The 18,079-nt window shown below is 43.6% G+C and overlaps 1 protein-coding gene across 4 annotated transcripts in view; it reads right to left on the bottom strand.

Moving 5' to 3' along the window:
* Positions 1–634: 634 nt before the first annotated feature.
* RAB11FIP4 (RAB11 family interacting protein 4) overlaps positions 635–18,079 on the bottom strand; it is a gene marked incomplete at its 5' end in the record, with an annotated part of 111,928 nt that continues 94,483 nt past the window's right edge. For 2 of the 4 annotated variants that reach the window (XM_083874584.1, XM_083874585.1), the window contains 12 exons: positions 635–1,087; positions 1,646–1,789; positions 2,114–2,272; positions 2,744–2,881; positions 3,147–3,228; positions 3,756–3,896; positions 4,416–4,519; positions 4,946–5,045; positions 5,932–5,967; positions 7,396–7,530; positions 9,055–9,246; positions 12,410–12,633. In XM_083874584.1, the coding sequence (XP_083730710.1) occupies positions 971–1,087; positions 1,646–1,789; positions 2,114–2,272; positions 2,744–2,881; positions 3,147–3,228; positions 3,756–3,896; positions 4,416–4,519; positions 4,946–5,045; positions 5,932–5,967; positions 7,396–7,530; positions 9,055–9,246; positions 12,410–12,633 (1,572 nt within the window). In that variant the 3' untranslated portion in view covers positions 635–970. Of the gene's footprint in view, positions 1,088–1,645; positions 1,790–2,113; positions 2,273–2,743; positions 2,882–3,146; positions 3,229–3,755; positions 3,897–4,415; positions 4,520–4,945; positions 5,046–5,931; positions 5,968–7,395; positions 7,531–9,054; positions 9,247–12,409; positions 12,634–16,381; positions 16,510–17,817; positions 17,848–18,079 lie in introns of those variants that run through there. The other 2 variants (XM_083874586.1, XM_083874587.1) reach the window with 2 other exon arrangements.

Below are 18,079 nucleotides of genomic sequence, written 5' to 3'. Positions count from 1 at the left end.
CTGGTCCTCCTCCTCGCCCTGAAGTGAGATATTTCATGCAAATTTTTTGTTGTTGTCATGGTTCTGTTTCACTGGGGTTTTTTTGGTAAGAACTGGAATGTGTTCCTTCAGTGAAATCTTTAAAATCAGGGTGAGGGGAAGGGGCAGAATCCCAGAATTCATCTTAATGGCCCATGATATACCCCTGAAAATAGGGGAAGATATTTGAAAAGCTCTTTGCCTCAATGCTACAGGGACCCAGGCATAAAAAACACACATGCACACACACTAGAGAGCAGGCTCAGAACATCCCAAAGCAGGCTCCAAAGTGATCTTACATAAAAAACACTTTGTGCTGACAGTGGCAAACATGTGGATGGTGACTTTTCATAAATAGCAAAAATTCTGCAATATATCTTCCATTTCTTCCCATTTACTTTGTGTCTTTTCCCAAAGTTTGTTTTGTGTCGTGTTTTTGTTTTTAATCTGATGTGTGGTTTAAGTACTAAAACTAAATCAAATAGGAAATTACACAGTCAGCACCAGTCAGGAACTGAACCTGGGTATGTCAATTGGTTTGTGGTACCCAAATTCCTGGAAGAACAAAGAAAAAAATTCTTGCTCCTAAAGTTAGGGCCACATCCATATGTTTCCATTGTCTTTTTTTTTTTTTTTTTTTTTACCTTTACAACTAGAGGTAGAGTCATTTTGTCCAGTATCTAAAACAGCATGATCCAGTTATATTGTTATTACATTAATATACAGTATCCATCTCATCACAGGTATTGAAAGTGCATGGAAAAAGTCTAACCAAGCCAATTCAATGACAAATAACAGTGTACCAAACATCATATAAACACCCGCGCACCCACACTCACACCTAGTGTGTATATATATTTATAGATTCATTTACAGTATCAGAGTGCTGCTTAGATCCAGTGGCATGTGCAGAAATATCAGGCAGTTGCTGCTTTTCCTTCTCATATTCTCTTCAATTCTTTATTTCCAAGATAGATGGATTGTGGTCCAGGATTGCCAAAATTATCTTGTCCATATACTGTCGCAATCTGTAATTTATCTCTTCCTGTTCTTTGAGGGCTTCCATAAGCTAAAACAGAACATTTCCAAGTTACTCCTGAAATAGTCTCAGTAGTTTATGTAACAGCCTGAAACTGAGAAAGGTGAGAGACCAGTGCCTGCTCAGGATCACCAATTCCTTTTGTGACAGGTCTTTTAACTCAAGGTCCTCCCTGTATCTGTATTAGAAACAATTCTGTATGTTACAGATCTTTGCTATCAAAGAAGGTGGTGAACAGTCATCTCCAGGCATCTTCCGGCAATTAAAGTAACTACCAATGGCCATTTTTGTATGAAATTAATGTTATACTCTCACATTACTCTGCAAGATACAAAATGTTAGAACTGTAAAACAGTTCACTGAGATTTTAATAATTCCAACTTTTTTGAGAGAAAAATGTGAGAGTTATAATATAAGGATACCAAAACAGTGTTAGATTTAAGACAATCTTCTAACCTCCTTGAACTCCTAGCAAACCAGAATTTTCTGCTGTTCATCTGTCAAGTTCAGATAGTTCAACCTTGACAGTTAATTACTTTGAAAATTCCATATTCTTGGATGCAGTACCTGATTAGAAAAGCACATTACCTCATCTCTTGATGCAGAATCAATTTCAGCAGCCAGTGACTGGGCTTTTGTTTGCGTTGCAAAGAGGTTTTTAGCTTCATAAAGACTGAGGCTTAGAATCTGTCCATTAAGATCATCATTTTGGTCACGAAGTTTTTGATTCTCCTATTTAAGGATGAAAAGACATAGTTTTTAAAGTTCTTCCTACAAAGTTTCATTAAAAAAACAATACAAAAATAATTATCTTGGGTGACACAGAGCAAGGCTGCAACTAACAGCAACTCTTACCTCCAGTGACAAGGCCTCCCTGCCTGAGTTGTCCTGGGGCACAATTTACATCATCACTGCAAAGAAGTCCTGCACAGATGCAACGAGGCTCTTGTGCTTGTGTGAAAAGGGGACAAAATCTGTAGGCAGGATGTTTGGACTTGCATTTTTCAAGGTATTCCTGTACATTTGATGTGGATTGAGAAGCCCTTCCCTGCTCACCTGCTTCAGCCGCTTTATTTCATGCTCCATTTCCACCTCTCTGGTTTTGGCATTGAATTCACTCAGGCTGGAGGAAGAGCTTCTCCCCCGTCCAGGACGTTCACACTCCAGCTTGTACAGCTGCAGGTGCTCCAGCTCCTTGCGCAGGTCCTCGATGAGCTGTGGGCAGCAAACAGGCCTTGTCTGTGCAGCCCTCCCTGCAAACAGCCCCCTCTGGACTCATGCAAAAACACTCCCTGAGCCTGGCTGAGGCCACAGTCCAGAAACATAGCCTCTTCTTCCTTTGCACGCACACATCCCCTAAACTGCCCCAGAGCTGGCAATGGCTGTGATTGCCAAGCTTCATGCCTAAGAAGCATCATTTCCCTTGCAGACAGAGCACAGGAAACGTTAGGGCACACAGTTCTCAAAGAGCTGTGAACCCTTTGGGTCAGGGATTGGCACTTATTAAGTATTCTTGCAGCATTCATTGGTCTGTGGGCACCCTTCCCACAGAAACACAACCCAGCTATAGCTTCACTGGATGTGGTATTCCCAAGTGTTCACCCTGTCTGCCCATTCTTTCTCAGCAGGGCCTCCATGCAGGTGATATGTGACTGCCTGGTCTTGCATCCCTCTTCACACACTCACCTCCTGTGTGGCTTCCCTCTCCTTGTTGAATTCCAGCCTGTTCTGCCGCAGCTTGTCCATCATCCTCTTGTACAGATCCATCTCATCCTTCAGTCGCAGACTTGTGTCCTCCAGCCTGTCAGACATGCGCTGCCTCTCCTGGAACAAACAGGGAACCTCAGGACAGGCTGGCAAGGGCAGGACACACCCTCAGCCTTACAACATGAACCTATACACACAGTTGGTCATAAACTGCCTTGTGTCTCAGGACATTCCTGCCTCTAAAGGTGACCGATGTTCCAATTCCATTGATAATCTTGTTTAGGGAAGGAATATTTAAGAAGCTGGGCCAAGCACTGTATGTAAGTGTTTGCTCTTACATAAAGTGCTGTTAAATTGCTCAAGGACTCAGGAGTTTTGTTACCTCATCCAATCTCTCTGTCTGGGATTTCAGCCGTGTGACGGTGCTTTTCAGATCACCATTTTCCTCTTCCAGTTGTTGAACCCTGTGTTAATAACAAAAATCTTACAGCAAATACCTCTTCAAGGATGCAGACATGCAAAACAGCATGATCTAAAAAGCCATCTCACTTGCACTTGACAGAAAAACCAAATAGGGAAAATCTTTTTAATCATAGCACTTTTTAACATGAGTTTTTGCTTGTTCATCATTAGGGCCCAAAATGCTACCTTGACCCTCAGATTCTTGTGCTCCTAACAACAGGTAGCTGAAAAAAATAAGTTGGAAAAAAACAAACGCAGGCAAAAATGTTTGCACAATTCCCTCCTTGAATCCATGCCAAACATCCAGCTAAGCTGCCTACATGGACCACGTGGATTAAAGCATTAATGTAAAGCATCCTCCAAGCTTTTGGGCATTAGACATGTGACTGCAGAGCCACCCTACAGAGCTGCCAACCTGCCACCATCTGTGCACTGTCTGCTGGTGAACAGCCTACATTTACGAGCAAAGTAAAAGAGAAGAGAACAAGACCTTTTGCCCTGTTCAGGGTGGCACCAAGATGTTTGTTACCTTGTGTTCAGCAGTTCAATTTCGGTGCCTTTCTCTTTTTCATACTTGCTGTAAGCTTCTTTATGTCTCTTTATCTCTTCTTCCAGAGTCTGTTCTGCTGATGTTTCTTGGTCTTTCAATAGTTCCTCTAGCTCATGAACTCTAAGGAAATCAGATTGCATTTCAGTAACAGCTTCAGAAGCAAATTCATTGCCTCTCTCTTCCCTGCCTACTCCTTTCTTTCATTCTAATTCACCATCTCTTTTGGCATTTAATCTCTCCCCGTATCTCTCATATTTATTAATAAATATAGAATTAAGTAGTATCAGTTCATCTATTATTCTTTCAGTCTCAGGAAGCTGGAACTAAGACCACCCTTTTGCTCTTGCTACATGCAAAATAAAAAACCCCAACCACCAGGGATAACCTTTCTTACAGCAGAAAAGTTTTCTCTGTAGAATCCAGTAACATATTTGTCAAAAACACTTGTCTGGAGGCCTTTTCCTGCTGAAAATTCAGCAAGGCAGCCCTGTTCCACCTGGACTTCTGAGATGAGGCCTTGTTTCATCTGTCAGCATTAAGGAAGAAGACTTGGTCATGCCCTACAGGTAGAAATATTCCACAACTGTGCTCTAGCTTTGCTCTGACACGGTGAAGAGACCTGGCTCTGTGCTTTGTTACCTGTGAACCAGCTGTGTGTTCTCTTGTTTCAGTTTGCTCTTCAGGTCACCATTTGTCAGGCTATCATTCTCCAGTTCTGTCACCTTCTTTTCTAGGTACGTTACCTGGAAGGACAAGCAGAAAAATTTGAGTTTGAATCTCTCTTCAAACACCCCTTCACTATTTCTAACTGGCATTTAGCTAACCTACCATTTAAAAAGGGGGCATATTTCTCTGCAAAGACAGCAGAAAAATTAAGTTCCACAATTCTGAGTTGCCCAGACCCTGTATGTTCCTTGAAGGTGGTCACTGCAAACACATCATAAAGAAATTCTAACACAATGCCTAGATCTGTGCTTGCTCAGTTCTTGCATTATTGCCAAGCAGAGTTGTAATAGTAATGGAACATCAAGGACATTTTGAATAATGGTAATTTTTCAAATTTCAAATTTCAGATAATGGGTAATTCTGAGCAAGATCTGGATCCCCTGATGCAGGGCTCCAGCAGGATTTGGTTTGGTACACTATTCACAGGGCACAAAAATTCTCACCTTTTCAGTGATATCATTATCACAGGAGTCTATACTGTCTCTGAACAAGTCTTCTGTGCTCCCATTACTGCTGCTGAAGTTACTGTTGTGGAAGAGTTGTCTGAAAGATCAGAAGGATAATTACTTTGCTGGATGAGGAAGGGAGGACAATGAGTCTGGCTTCAGACTTTGAACATCTGATAGTAAAATCTGTGCAATCATTTCAGTGACAATTACAACTGGTTAAGCCCAAGTCTTACAAGAGACTGGTAGCTAAATGAAGTCATACTGAGCACAGTCAATGACATTAGTTCTATGGAGTGAGTTCTTTGTTGCTTTTGATAGGATCTGCCACCAGCATTAACATAGTTTAATGAATTGTATTTGCCTTATTACAAATTTAAAATAAGGTCACCACTGCACATTGGTTGGTACAGTTAAGCTAGCAAATTTCATATAGTAAGAACTTTAAAAAAAAAACCAACCCAGAAAAAAAGAAATCTCAAGCAGTTCCCACTGCAGAATAGTGTCAGAATATGTAACACTGGAGATTATCTAAAACGTCCTTGAACCTTACAGCCTTCCCCAGCCTAGAGCTGGTTCACTCGGTTAAAGGAAGATGACAATTCTATATGTCCTTTTTAAAGGGGTGCTCTTGCTTTCCTTCACACTTTGGCAACAGCAGAAGGCCCACATTATGAGGGTTAAAGAAGCAGTAGCTGGACTGATGGAATAGCAGTACAAAGTATTACATTTGGAAGACAAGGAAGCAAAAACTATCTATATTTTTAATAGAACTCTTTCCAGTTCAGAGGCCTGGTCCAAGAGTAGCAGGGGCTTCTATATTCTGCAATATTTATACCCAAACACAGGCCCCTTCCCTTAAAAACTTATCTTGGTATATTTTTGTTTCTCTAAAATTATTTCTGCTTTCGTCTCCCACTCCCACTTATGGAATTGTTATGGCTGGTTCCACAAATATTCATAGAAAACTTGAAGACTCTTACCTTCCAAAAGCTGTGCTTGATATTTTCCTGTTAGGGCTACATGGATACAGAAGGAATGATATCGGAATTAAACACTTATTTGATCCAATTTTAATTACATAATGAAATATAATAGACTTTTTTTAGCCAAGTCAAAAGATGATTCTGTGAACAATATTCCTTAACAACTGAATCAAAAGCTGCAATTGCTAAGAACACAAAGATGAGTGAAGCCACAAATTACTGTGATCATTAATGAAGTCAATTTGCAAATACTGTTATACTTAGCAGAGATTTGTCAGTGTAAATCAGAGCGAAACTAACATTAGAAACACCACGAAGGGACACCAAGTTAGTGACGGACATTTATTCTGGACTTCCAGTTTTTAGATGATTTTATGAACAGTTAGTTTATCCTTCCCCATAATGCTTCCCAGTTCAGCACAGGAACTGAGGTCTTTCCATTTTTACAGTTCCCTTGTGCAGCCAGAGACTGGTACTATCTAAATAAAGACCCCTAGCTGCAGACAACAGCACTGGAACCAGACCAAAATATCCTGCGGCATCTCTTGGTAAAAGGATGTCACATCTCTTTGTGCACAAACACAGCTCTTGGTCAGGCATATCCAGCCTCTTTCAGAAAATTCCCAAAGCCCTGGATGGTCACAGTCTGGATGTTGGCAGACTCCTTGCTAGGGCAGGGACTTTGTTCATGGCAAGTCCTACACTGCTGTGCATCAGGAGAGCAGCAGTGAGTGCAGCGTGCTCTGTCCCAGTGATTACACCGACAGGCAGGACTCACATCCAATTTCTAGGGGGAGCTAAAATCCCACCAAATAATTCTCTTCAAAAACTCCAGGTGATTGTCAGAAGCACTTTCTAAGTGCTCAGCACAACTTAGTAGTGGATGGAATGGCAGAGAGAGAACTGTAAGGAAAAGGCTGAAATTACAAAGAACTCCAAAATTTACTTCTGCCACAGGATCCATCATTTTTCCAAGTCCTCTTGACATGACAAAAAAATCCCACAGGAGCCAAGTACCTCTGCTGACCAGTAGCTTTAGGAGAGGTGTATGTAAGGTTATGTGCATTAGCCAAGGATCTGGAGATCCCTCCTTCCCACCTGGAGAAAGCAGTAGCTAACTGCAGATCTGCACTAAGCAGCACAGCAGATCCCACTTCCTGGGAAAAATTCCTTGAAATATCACTCTCACTCTGCAATCAAAGAGCTCATAGGTTAAAATACTTAAGTTTATTAATGATGTCTGCACCTTAAATCAGAAAAATATTTAACAGCTGGCGAAGAACAGCATTTTGGTTTGGGCTACATATCCAAGTCTAAATTTCTTACTGTTTTGTATGAACAACCTATGTGTAAGATGAAATGGGATACAGAATGGAGAGGGGCTTGCTCTCCCTCTCCTCCTGCTATTAGACATCCCATGCCAAGGGGGCATTGCCAAAAGCAGTGCAATAGGCTGCTTACCTGTTTGCTTTCAAATTTTTCAGCCTGGCTTCCAAATCGTTGAGGAGATTTATCTTTTTGCAGCACTGTGAGCAGTAAACATCCAGTAACTCGCTGTTATAAACATGTCTCATTTTTCGTGGGGTTTGGCCAGCACTGTTTGCAGGAAAGGAGAGACATTACTGGCTGTAGTAACCAACCCACAACAGGTTTTCCTCATGTGTCTGTGTGTCAGAATCACAGATGGAGGACTTGAAGAACCATCTCTAACCACAGCTCATCTATGTCAGAGCTGATGATGGCCAATGCTACTCTTAGGGCAAGTCCACCTGTCTGAGCTGAGGCCTTCCAGAGGATGTGGATGTTTCTGGGTGGCAGTGGAAAGAATCAGTTTGGGTAACCAGAAGAACAGCAAAAGGTACATGGGGTCCACTGTGATGCACACGGCAAAGGCAGCTACATGAGTATATTCAACCTCAGCAATGTCCCCCTCTCATCTTGCCCATCTTCCCACTAGAGGCCAGCATGCAACCTGAAGAGTCTTCTCTCAAAAAGAAAGGCAGGAAGATGAAAAACAGAGTGGTCTGGTAAGAAGTCACACAAACCCCCTCAGGTGGCAGGATGAAAGGAGCCCTGGAATGAGGGGGAAGGGAGAAGTGGACACAGGTCTATAGAGGAGATAGCAATACCTCTTGGTATGATAAAGAGAAAATAAACTCAAATAAAAGAGAGCAATCATGGCATGATGTGCACTGAGCCCCAGGAATGAGAAAGGAAAGTGCTGCATAAACCTGAGGAAAGAGGGGATGAAAGATAGGAGCCATCATCATGAAAAGGCAGCGGAGAAGGGTCTGGCTCTGCATGCATGAGAGAGGTGGCCAGGCTGGATTGCAAAAAATGCTGGAAACAGAGGGGAGCACGTGGGGGTCGCATGCAGAACAGAAGGATGCAGTGAACTTGTCCTGTGTTAGCAATGAAGACAAGACCTCTGTGTGCTATTGATCCAAGCGGACTAATCCTAGAGAATCTTCATGCTCAGCTCTTCCCAACCCTGCTCACCTGTTCCCTTGCTTGGGGGAAGGACTCTAAAATCTGGACCTGCCTCAGCCACAGGACGTAAGAGCTGCAGAGAGTGAGGATACATGCAGGAGGCAAGTGCACTGCTATGGCATTTCTGGCTCCTAACAGACAGCAGCTACTTGGTTATATTTCCCAAGACATTCCAAGTCAATAGGATGCTTGTTTCAAATAACCCCCTGAACACATAGCAGCAGTTCCCCTCACAGATTAGTGCTAAGGATTTGTATTATCAGGACACTAAATGGAAACAGCTCTCTTGTATATCTTCCCTGCATCAGGGTGGGTATGTAATGCTGAGTTAGTTTCCTTTGCAGCAGATCTCTTCCACTACTAGCCCTGAACTGTGGAATTATTGTCTGCAATAGAAAGATACCTCTACAAACAAAATAGTCCATTTATTTCAACACAACTCAACAGAGGTTATCAGAAACAACATATTTGCTATAGCTCTTATTATTAAATGCAGACTGTCAATGTGAGGGCAGGAAATGAACTGATAACATTTTGCTTTTAAGCTGGGTCTATCTAACCAGTGTAAACTCTGCTATGGTCAGAGAAGAATAAAAATGAAAAATTGTTTGTTAATGAATAAGGAGCAACCTGGAAGATACAGATGAGCCAAGGTCAGAGTAGGCGTTGGTTCTGGTCTCATCATCAGGGCATGGGCTACTGGGAGTAAAATCCACATCATCTCCTTCCCCATAGTCTTCAAACTGTTCTTCATTACTGATCAGGGAGGCGGTGGAATAAGTGGAGAGGTCAGATGCTGCAGAAGGGTTGTGAGGACTTGACCTGAAACAAGAGGTCAAAACATCTCGAAGGCCGACTTTGATAGCACCTCACCTCATATGGAACCTTCCACCTTCACAGGCTGTCCCCTCTTTGGACCTGTAACCCACCTTTGTGCTAAACCCCTGAAGTGCTAAATGTACCTGATGTGCAGCTGAAAGAGTGCCTTGAGAGACAAGAGCGTGAGAATCTATGAACGAGGTACCTGTGTGTGACAAGTTTGGATCAACACAAACCATTTTGCTTTAAAGAGCACACTGATGATCCTCAGCCACCACTTCCATGTGAAGAGCACATGGAGATTTCTGCTCTGAATGCAGGAACCATGCAGACAGCTCCAAAATGCATGGGATAGCGAGAGGAACATGTGTAAGACAGAGCCTGTCACTCTATTCCACAATCAGATAGTTTCCCAGCAATCCAGATACACCTGCTCCCACATCCCAGGAATTCCAGCCACTCTCCTCTGCGTAGTCAGAAAGAAACCTCAGCTCACCACTTACCAGAGAGTCACTAAAGCTACTGACATGATTAATGGAGGCTGGGTTCCTGCCCTTCCTTCCATCAGGACAAATTCTGTCTTTCAGAGGAGATATGGACCACAAGAAAAGGCTGTGTAACTACCAGGAAAGTACACAGAATGATGTTAAATGGGTAGGGACTGGCAGAGCCCTGTGACTTCAGAGAAAGAGGGAACAGAGGTAAACAGATCAGCAGAATCAAGCACCAGAGGAAAACAGCTGGCAGAGCAGTTTTGAGCACATCAAATCTAATAAAACAGAGCAAGGTGGCTGCAGAGAGTGCACAGGGTCCAGACTGCCCTGTGCAGTGCAGTGCAGCTGCAGAGTGCAGCTGTTTTACACAGGTTTGCTCAGGTCCCACCTTGCTGCCCTGGCATTGCTCAACTGTTCCCTCCACTACCGAATCCAAGGCCTCTGCAGTACAGACCAGGCACTACTGGAATCTGCACTTAAAGCAGGTCAGGTTAAGTTCTTCTCTCCCTTTGCTTCAGTGCACAGTGCTCGTATCTCCAGCTCCATCAGATGAGCCATGGGACAGTAGCTCCCAGGTGACACTGTTCTCCAGCAGCTCAACAATATTTCCTCCTAAATTTCTTCTGAGTCTACCTTGAGCCTCTCAACTTCTCTACAGGGAGAGTCCTCTTCCTGTAATACTCCACTTGTGAGCTGTAAACAAGAGATGCATGTGCTCCTTTGGTGGATGGTGCAAGCATCATTTGCATATCCCTTCCCTCCAAAAGCAATTAGTAGCAGAGGAAGCCTGCCAACATTTCAGCTGTATGCTCTTTTGTTTCCCCTGTTTTGATGAGATCCATTTATAACCTGCAACTCATTTATCTAATTCACATGAACAGAAATTAGGACAAGTCAAGCCAGGCACACTACTGAAGGATGAATGTAGGAATATTCATACTAGAAATAGATCAAACTTATCTAACAAGACCCCTTGGCTGAGGGATTAGTGAGAAGCTCAACATATCACACTAACATTTATTCATTAAGTGCTGCTGTGCCATGGACATACTGTGTATTGATAAGTTCTTGGGAGATCTTACAATCAATTCTACTGCTGTTTGCATCTCAATTGCAGTTACACCAAGTCAGTTTGGGGAGAAGCTCCTTGTAACACTTCCACCAAGATCAGAGGCTAGAAATCACACATTCATTTGCAAAGGAATAGCTAAAAGTGACAGATTTTCCTCATTCTAACACATTCTGAAGGGAATTTTCAAGTGTTTGGTGCTTTTTTTGTTTGTTTGAGGGTTTTTGTTTGTTTGTTTTTGAAGGTAATCTCCTGTTCTTCAGAACAGGATTTCAGAGGGCTGACACACCTGATACACAACCCACCTGCTTCTTCAGCAAGCAGCAAATTAAATCCCTCTATTGCCCAAAGTAAATAGCTCTATTGCCTCCTTTTACACAACAGCATGAAGCTTCTCGTGCTTTCCCCTCACAGATTTACCAAAGCTGAGGAGGTCTCAGAGTATAAATCAAGGTCTATCAGTAGTAGCACGGTAGCTCTTGGTAGCTCCTGCCTGCCCTAGAAGGAGAGTACAAAAAGCACAATGCTTTGTCCACCTCCTTCACAAGAGCCTGACTGGCACACCTGGGAGGAAAAAAAATTCAAATACAGCATGGGAAAAAGTCAGTCAGCACAAAGATAGGGCTTTGAAGAACTGGGAATGGCAAGCCAAGGAGACAAGTTTGACAAAGAGCTGATGGAAACTGTAAATACATTGATAAAGTCTCTGAGGTTGCTTGGGCAAATGGGAGAAGGCCCAAACTGAGCTAGATGAGAAATTCAGGAGCAGGGCAGGAATGAGGCAGCACAGGGAACATCTGAGGAGGCCCAGGAGAGAGGAGAAAGGCTGCCTTAACAACAAACAAAGCTCAAGAGGCACAAATCAAGATGATAGGCCAAAAATAGGGAAGACAAGGCAGAGGCTTACAAAGCAAGCCCAGCTGAGCTCTGTCCTGTGGTAACTGCATTAATTCAGTTCAAAGCAGGATTAAACCAAATTGGGTCCTTTTCCCCCACAATCATCTTTAGCCAGCACTCCCAGGTGTACACCCCTGGGAAGAGTCAAGTTAGAGTTACAGAGACACAAGTGTTAACAGCAAACTATGGTTACACAGGCACATGCCAGGACATCCAGTGTTAAACACAACTTACTGCTGCATAATAAAGGTTATGGAAAATTAGAAACACAAAGAATTAACTTGGTACATGAAGTTGCAAAGCAAATCAGCAGAGCCCACAACATCAGGTAACTAGATGTACAAAAGACTGCAGCAGTATTCCCCATACTGAACTGCTCTGCAGGAAGTATTTGTTTTAATTCCAGCATATAAAGCTTATGGCAACAGCAAAGAACCTTTTGGGGGATGCTAATGCAGTGATCTGTTCTGGAGAGACCCAATGCTTTTGCTTCAACACGCAACATCCAAGTCCTGTGAGCTTTCAGAGAACGGGCCAAAAGGAGCCAGGACTGAGACCATCTAAGCCACTTAGAGGACCTGGATATCCATCCCCCCTTATGTTGTAAACGGATGTTAAATTTCTAAACTCATCAGCCATCCTCAGCCTCCCTCAGCAGGCATTAGCCACATCAAGGCTCCTGGCAGGGAGCAAAAGCAGCACTCACTTGTCCCCGGGCAGGAAGAGCCCCCCGAGCAGCCCGTCCTTGTCCTCGCTCCGGCAGACGTCCGAGGCCTCGGAGCTCTGGGCGCTCTCGATGGCACTGTCCATGTCAGACTCATGGTGAACCTCCTGCTGGGCCAGAGTCATCGCGTCCTCATCAGGAAACAGCTCCGACTCACTGTAGGCGCTTTCGCTGTCCAAGTAGGCGCAGTCCTGGATCTCACCGCCCTGGCACGAGGGAAATCGGGAGTCAGTTCAGATCGCCCCTTAAGGCAGCTCAGCAGACACAGGAAAAGCAGTAAGACACTCTCTGGATGCACTGGTAAGCAAGAGTGGTACTGAATAAAAGCCATGAAACAAAAAGCCGACCTGCTTTACAAAGCCGGTTCCTGCAAGCCAATAAAGTAGCCTGTAGCTTCCAGAGGGGCTCAAGGACTTTCTCGGACTTCACAGGAGAGGAGGACACAACACCCAGCTATAAAATGCAGTCAGTTTTACCCTAATTCACTAACAAAATGTACTTGAAGTAATAAATATCCTCAAAGTTTTATAACAAAATTAGGCATCTTTTGAGAGATGATAATACATTAGTCACCAAGAGTTAGTCCTCTTATTAATATTACAGATTAAAGAAAAGCAAAATAAGATAAGCCTAATAAGTTTACTCTGTCTTTGAGGATGGACAAAAATTTGTAAAGTGAAAAAAAAATTGGCACGTGTTAAATTGTTTAGGCTAAGTCTTGGTGATAATCAAAGATATATAAGAGCAGGGAAAAAAAAAAAAGGCAAAATCATCTCTTCCTGCTTCCTGGAACCACATGTCTTGATTAAATATCAACTAAAATAAGACATCATTCTCATTACTGCAACTCCTTGCTCTTGCTGTTTGCCCTCTCCCTCCCCTTCCTGCCCCACGAATACTAAGAATAGCCAAGACAAGCTGGGTTCTATTTGCTTGTCCCTGAGGCACAAATAAAAATTCTTAATTGAAAAAACAAAGGGTAAGATTTTGCTCTATCCTTTGATAAGCAGCCACACAATGCTGCTTTGACAATTCCCATCCAGCATGACATAAATATCTCAGAGCTGCAGAGCAAATCCTGACTCAGAGCTCCACTCCAAAGCTTCATCTGGAAGCTCCACAGGCAGCCTGACCACGGAGCTACTGCTAGCAAGTGAAGCTTTTGAAGCTGAGTTCATCGGCACAAGGAATGGAGCACTTCATCCAGGGATATACCTCGTGTTTAGGCACAACTGCCACCCCTCCCAGGAATCCCAAGGCATTGGCACTATCACCAGCACTCCCTGCCCTGCTGGTGAGCACATTGGTTGGGACACTGGCCCAGTGGCACCACCACTTACACAGCTCAGCTTCAAGTCCACCCCCACAGCCTCTGGACACTCCTGGTGGAGCCAAGGAGGCTCAAACTCCCTTTTGCAGAACCAGTGATGTTCTGTGCTGATGATACAAACTGCCTTTTCCACTTCAACAGGAAAAGAGTCAGGCAGAAGCTGCAGCTTTTCAAGATTTGCAGAAACTCCTAACAGAAATGCAGGTCTCACCATCCACTTTTTTTTCCTGAAATACCAGTTCTTATAACTGTGAAATCTGCTAGCGTATGGAGGCTGAAGAAATTCCAAACAACCCCACCTGCTCAAATCTCATTAACTAATGAATACCCCAGCAGGGAAAAGGACAGCACTGCCTGCTGTGTTTGAAACTCCAGGTACACACTCAACGCAGACACCTGGACGCTTTTCTAGCTGAGCTATCAACAAGCCTTCCAGATTAACAAGCAAGGTGAGACACCTGGCACTATTCAAAAAGCCTTTTCCCACTTTTCTGCATCAGCTTTATTATGCCTGAAACTTTCCTGAGGTGTTGCTTCAAGAGACATCCCAAAGGATTTACCCTTGCTCTATGCCATGTAGTATTTATTGAAACCACGCAGCCTCATGCAATCAGATTTATAGCTCTGAGCCCCTCATCCCCAGCGAGCCCGTGGTTTGGCAGGTCAGACACCAGTCCTGCAGCCTGCCTCACCTTAGCCCCGGGTTGCTCAGCACATCTGACTTGCACCGGACACCCTCCCAAAGCAAGCAGGGACAACGCCACTGGTGCTCTTTGCAAAGTACCCCGGGACCTACAAATAGCACAAGCAGTACGTCTTTTTAATAGGTGTTGAAAAAGCAAAGACTGCTAAGAGCAATTACAATGTTTCAGAAGTACACAGAACTGTTTATTTATCAAACATTTTCCCGAAGTTTTCCTCCCCCACGCTGAGCCCCACAAGGCACAGACTACCTCCTATTTTCCTAACAAGTTTAACGCAATAAAGGCTGACTGCTATTATGGAATTGTACCAGCTGGTAAAGTCTGATCCAGGAGGGAAAGAGAGGGGCAAGGAGTACAGCGGATCCCTGAAGCTCCCCAATTAGCATGTCTTTTTCAGAGGTCTTGGAAAAGTCTCTGCTTAAGCAAGTTTTTACAGCGGGAAAATCTCCCTGGTATTAAACAAATTAACACAAGAAAGGAAAGGTCAAGAAGATCACGAAAGACTCCCTTTTTGCTCCCCGTAGGTAACACCATACATTTGTTTTTTCTATTAATAGCAGGTGAGGTGCTCTTTGAAGAGTCCATTAGCAATTAAATGTGCAGTGTCATCTCTATGGGCTGAGGGCTCACTTCCCCCCTGTCACTTTCTGGGAACCTTCACACATTTACTTGTATGGGAGAGCTGGTCCACACCTACAGCACACAAATACACTGTCCCCAGCCTGCTCAGTGCCAGGGATTCTTTTCCTAAGTGTAATTCCTCTATTCCTGCACTTTAAAGCTCCCTGGAAACACACACACACACACACACACACACACACAAAAAAAAAACAAAACAAAACAAAACAAAACAAAACAAAACAAAAAACCAAAAAAATCCAAAAAAACCCCAAAAACCCCCAAAAAACAAAAAAAAAAAAAACAACAAAAAAAACCAAAACAAACAAACAAAAAAAAAAACAAAAACAAAAAAACACACACAAAAAAACCAAAAAAACAAAAAAAAAAAAAAAAAAAAAAAACAAAAACAAAAACAAACCCCACAACCACACACCACCAAAAAAAAAAAAAAAAAAAAAAAAAAAAAAAAAAAAAAAACCCCAACAAAAAACCACCACAAAGATGAAAAGAATAATTTTTGGAGGCAATGATCCATCATAAGCCTCAACACCTGCTTTACATCTTCTGAAATGCCTCACTGCCAAACTTGGAACCCTCCTGGAAGCAGGTCCTCCCTCCTGCTGATCCCATCCTCGAGGAGATGTCACATCCCAGGTTTGCAAGGACCCTCGTCATAAACCTGGCCCGACCCCAGTACCCGATGCAAACCAAGTGGGTGTTTAGGAAGCACATCTCAGCTGCTCCCCGAGCACCAGGCAGCCAAACCACACAATGAAGACCTTAGCCCTTTAAAGCCAGCAGCAGCACCACGAATAACCGTGCCGGGAGCAGGAGGGCTCAGCTCCAGTAGCTGTCGATTCACACTTTGAAGAGCTCAAGGTCCACCTCTAATTGGTGCTAACACAATTCCAGGTGATGTAGAGCAGCCAGGGCCAGAAACAGCCACCGAGCTCCAGCCTGCATGCTGGTCCCTGTGGGTAAGAACTACACACTCCAGCACTGAGCTTTGAGAGTTTAGGGGTGTGAAATCACTGATAATGCAATGTTCCTGCCACATGGGGACAGACTCTGTAAAGCATGGAACTCGGGTGACACCACTTCAGCTCCCTGGGTGAAACCAGCCTCCAGTGCAATTGTACAATCACATATTTAATTAAAACTCTTCCTTCTGTGGCCTAAATAACCAGTAGGAGAACACAGACAAAGCATCTTTAAAACAACTAATACAGGTTAAGGAAGCTTTTACAAGACAACAGAAGCGGGGCCTGTCGCTGGTAAACAATATACAAGCATCCACACCTTACTGAGTAAAGCTGTAAGCTATCTGAAGCTGTAATTGTTCAGTGATCGTGGTTTCTCACAGAAGTATACTTCCAGTGATGACATCTAGCACAAGCTGCTTACAAACCACACCTAAAGAAATTAAACTGAAAAAATAAAAAGGTTGATTGCATGCATTAGCCTCTCAAATTATCCCTTCATAGTTTAGATATCCACAGTACCAAATTAGATTCCATGTACCAAATTAGAGGTTGACAAGAACAAGTGTTTTTCAGGTAGCCTTAAAAGAGCTAACTTGAGATTAAGGAGAGTTTAAGAAGTTTAAAGATGAATAGACACTTCCAGCCTGAGTCATTTGTTTCCAGTGCACATGTCATTAGCAGAAACCAGCAAGAGAATGAGGATCTGACGACTTGAATATGAGTCACTGGGGTTGACATTCTCCTAGGCAGCTCCCTTCTTTGTTGGCTGAGTCAAAAGAGATAAAGTTGCTGCTTATGATCTTAGAAGATTCTCATAAAAAGAAAACCCAACCCTGAATGTTAAAATGCCACCAACACAACATAGCTGCGGGTAGCTTTAAAGCCCTAAGTGGTTTGCACTTTATCTAATCGGATGCTCAAGATAACTCCAAGTGCTTCACAGGCAGCCGGCCAGACGCTTGTATAGCAACTGTTGAATATTCAGCAACAGTTTGCTCTATAGAAGCACCTGCTGCCCACAGATCCAAGGCCACTTCACAGAAACTTAATGAATTCCCTTCCTCGGAAGAGGCATTGTGTGGCTGCATTGAAGGCAGATGAGTAAGCCCAGCCTGCCTTTGCAACAACCACCCCAAACAGAAGCAGGAGCCAGAAGACAGAGATTCCCATGGATTCCTCCTGATCCTTGTGGGGCAGGACAGCAGTGTCAGCATTAGGTGGCTATGGGAATAGAGCTCTGCCTTGCCCTGCAGTGACCTCACTGGTTGGTAGCAATCTCCAAAATATGCATAGAAGGCAGCTGAAAGCTAGAAACTTGGCTGACAGACAGGCTACATGACATGCCTACATCAATAGATTCATGCTGAAGAGCAGCCTCGTTAAAATTCACTCCAATCACAGCCAAATCACCAGCACCCCTGACATTTAGACAGCCTCACAGTATGCCCGAGGAGACAGGAAGAAAAGAGGATCCAAGTATCCCACCACTGTGCAATCTGGTTAGTAAGTGCTGGACCCATCACACACGACCAGAAACAAGAAATGCCCCATGCAGATGAGCCATGGCCCTTCCCTCACCAGGATCATGCCTCTGACCCCTCTGACAAGCTGAATCTGCTCTGGGACAGTCTGAGTCCCTGCACCTTCCCCAGCCACTTTTTTCCCAGCACAGGAAAAGTCACCTCACCACAACTGGAAGGGAAGAGGTGCCATGTGGTGTGCCAGGCTTGGTCTCAGATGAAAGTTACTTACTGTTGCACTCCATCATAAGAGAAAATCCAGGCTCTCTCATGTTTATTTAAGCAGCCACTGCATTGGAAGGCAAGCATTCTCTTAATTACCGACTGACAAAGAAGGGTGTGAAGCATTTCTCACTAATGTGTTATAGAAACAGCCACTCCTCTACAAACATTTGCATATTTACACCAAGTGGGCTATGAACATTTGTTTAAAGCACAGGTTTTCCCCAGGGTATTTCCTTTCCTTTTCAGTTGTCAGGCAGAGGTGGGGAGGT

This window comes from Zosterops lateralis (genome assembly GCF_965231275.1).
Source record: "Zosterops lateralis genome assembly, chromosome: 18".
NCBI classification, from domain to species: domain Eukaryota; kingdom Metazoa; phylum Chordata; class Aves; order Passeriformes; family Zosteropidae; genus Zosterops; species Zosterops lateralis.
The sequence above is the reverse complement of the archived record's forward strand: the minus strand, read 5'-3'. Positions and strand labels throughout refer to the sequence as shown.